The 1,193-nt window shown below is 56.2% G+C and overlaps 1 protein-coding gene across 1 annotated transcript in view; it reads left to right on the top strand.

The window, feature by feature from the left end:
• Positions 1-1,193, top strand: part of LOC104274469 (transcription factor AP-2-epsilon-like) — a gene marked incomplete at its 5' end in the record, with an annotated part of 3,896 nt that overhangs the window by 2,458 nt on the left and 245 nt on the right. Inside the window, 2 exon segments of the mRNA XM_009870112.1 lie at positions 838-979; positions 1,154-1,193. The exon segment at positions 1,154-1,193 is cut by the window's right edge and continues 25 nt beyond it. Of these exon segments, the coding sequence (XP_009868414.1) occupies positions 838-979; positions 1,154-1,193 (182 nt within the window).

Raw genomic sequence — 1,193 nt, 5'->3', positions numbered from 1 at the left:
CTCTTTCCCCCCAACAGCTTCGCAGCCCGAGCTCCGGGAGCCGGCGAGGGGATCTGGGTTAATGCTGTCAGGATGGATGGCTTAATACGCGTGAGCAGCAGGGGGGCAAGTCAAATTAGCTCTGCCTGCCCGACCGGGATCTCGGGTGTTGGGCATGATCAATTGCCATCAGCTCCGATTATTTCCACGGGGACGCCCGGAGATGGATCAATTCCATCAATGGGTGGGCACTTCCACGGGGTGATGGATACGCCGCCTGCGCGCCCAGCCCGGGGGCCCCGCTCGCTGCGGGAGGATGTAAACCCCTTCCTTCTGCCCCTTTCTCACACCTCTGGTTTTGCCTCGCGGTCACGTGGCTGAGGTCACTTTTTCACCCTCCAGCCCTTGTTTAAATCTCTGCTTGATTTGGAGAAGCCAAGCAGGAAATAGTTGGAAGAAGTAGGGAGAGAAAGATGCAGCAAGTGAGAAACAGCTCTGCTCTTCCTCCTTTTGGAGCTGTAACCCAGAGAGACCTCGTCCTGCTCTAACTCCAGCACCATCCTGATGCTTTTTTTAGAGCTAGCAAAGGAAGGAGACAGCTTCTGCTTAGTTTGCAAGGGTTCAGCCAGACCCCTGTAGACTAATTATCTTACAGATGAGTGTAAGAAACTCACGGTGATGTCTCTGCACCAACCCAAGAGCCAAAGGTGGCGAGAGCTCTTGGGTGGCAGTCGAGAAAGGAAATTGCTCCGGTCTCAGCAGAAATAAGGCACGTCAGGGAGTTGGCTGAAGTTGCTCCAGAGAGTGCTCCCCTTTCACCAGGTACTGACACAGCTCCTTCATCTCTCCTGCTCGCAGGTGAAGCCGTTCACCTGGCTCGGGATTTCGGGTACGTGTGCGAAACGGAGTTCCCGGCCAAGGCGGCGGCAGAGTACCTGTGCCGACAGCACTCTGACCCCACGGAGCTCCACACCAGGAAAAACATGCTGCTGGCTACCAAGTGAGTACAGATGGCAACGAGCCACCGCTGCGCGAGGTCCCTGCCAGCCCCTGCTGACGGTGCTGCACCAGTTCCGACCCCTTTCCCCAGGCTAGAGCTGAAAACTCCCAGCGGGGAGGGAAGGAGCCCCCAAACACACCCACGTTTACAGTAACACGACCCTCTCCCTTTCAGGCAAATCTGTAAAGAGTTTGCAGACTTGATAGCCCAGGAT

This window comes from Apaloderma vittatum, unplaced genomic scaffold, assembly GCF_000703405.1.
Source record: "Apaloderma vittatum isolate BGI_N311 unplaced genomic scaffold, ASM70340v1 scaffold23455, whole genome shotgun sequence".
NCBI lineage: Eukaryota > Metazoa > Chordata > Aves > Trogoniformes > Trogonidae > Apaloderma > Apaloderma vittatum.
Note: the sequence above shows the minus strand (reverse complement) of the source record. Positions and strands in the feature narration are given on the sequence as shown.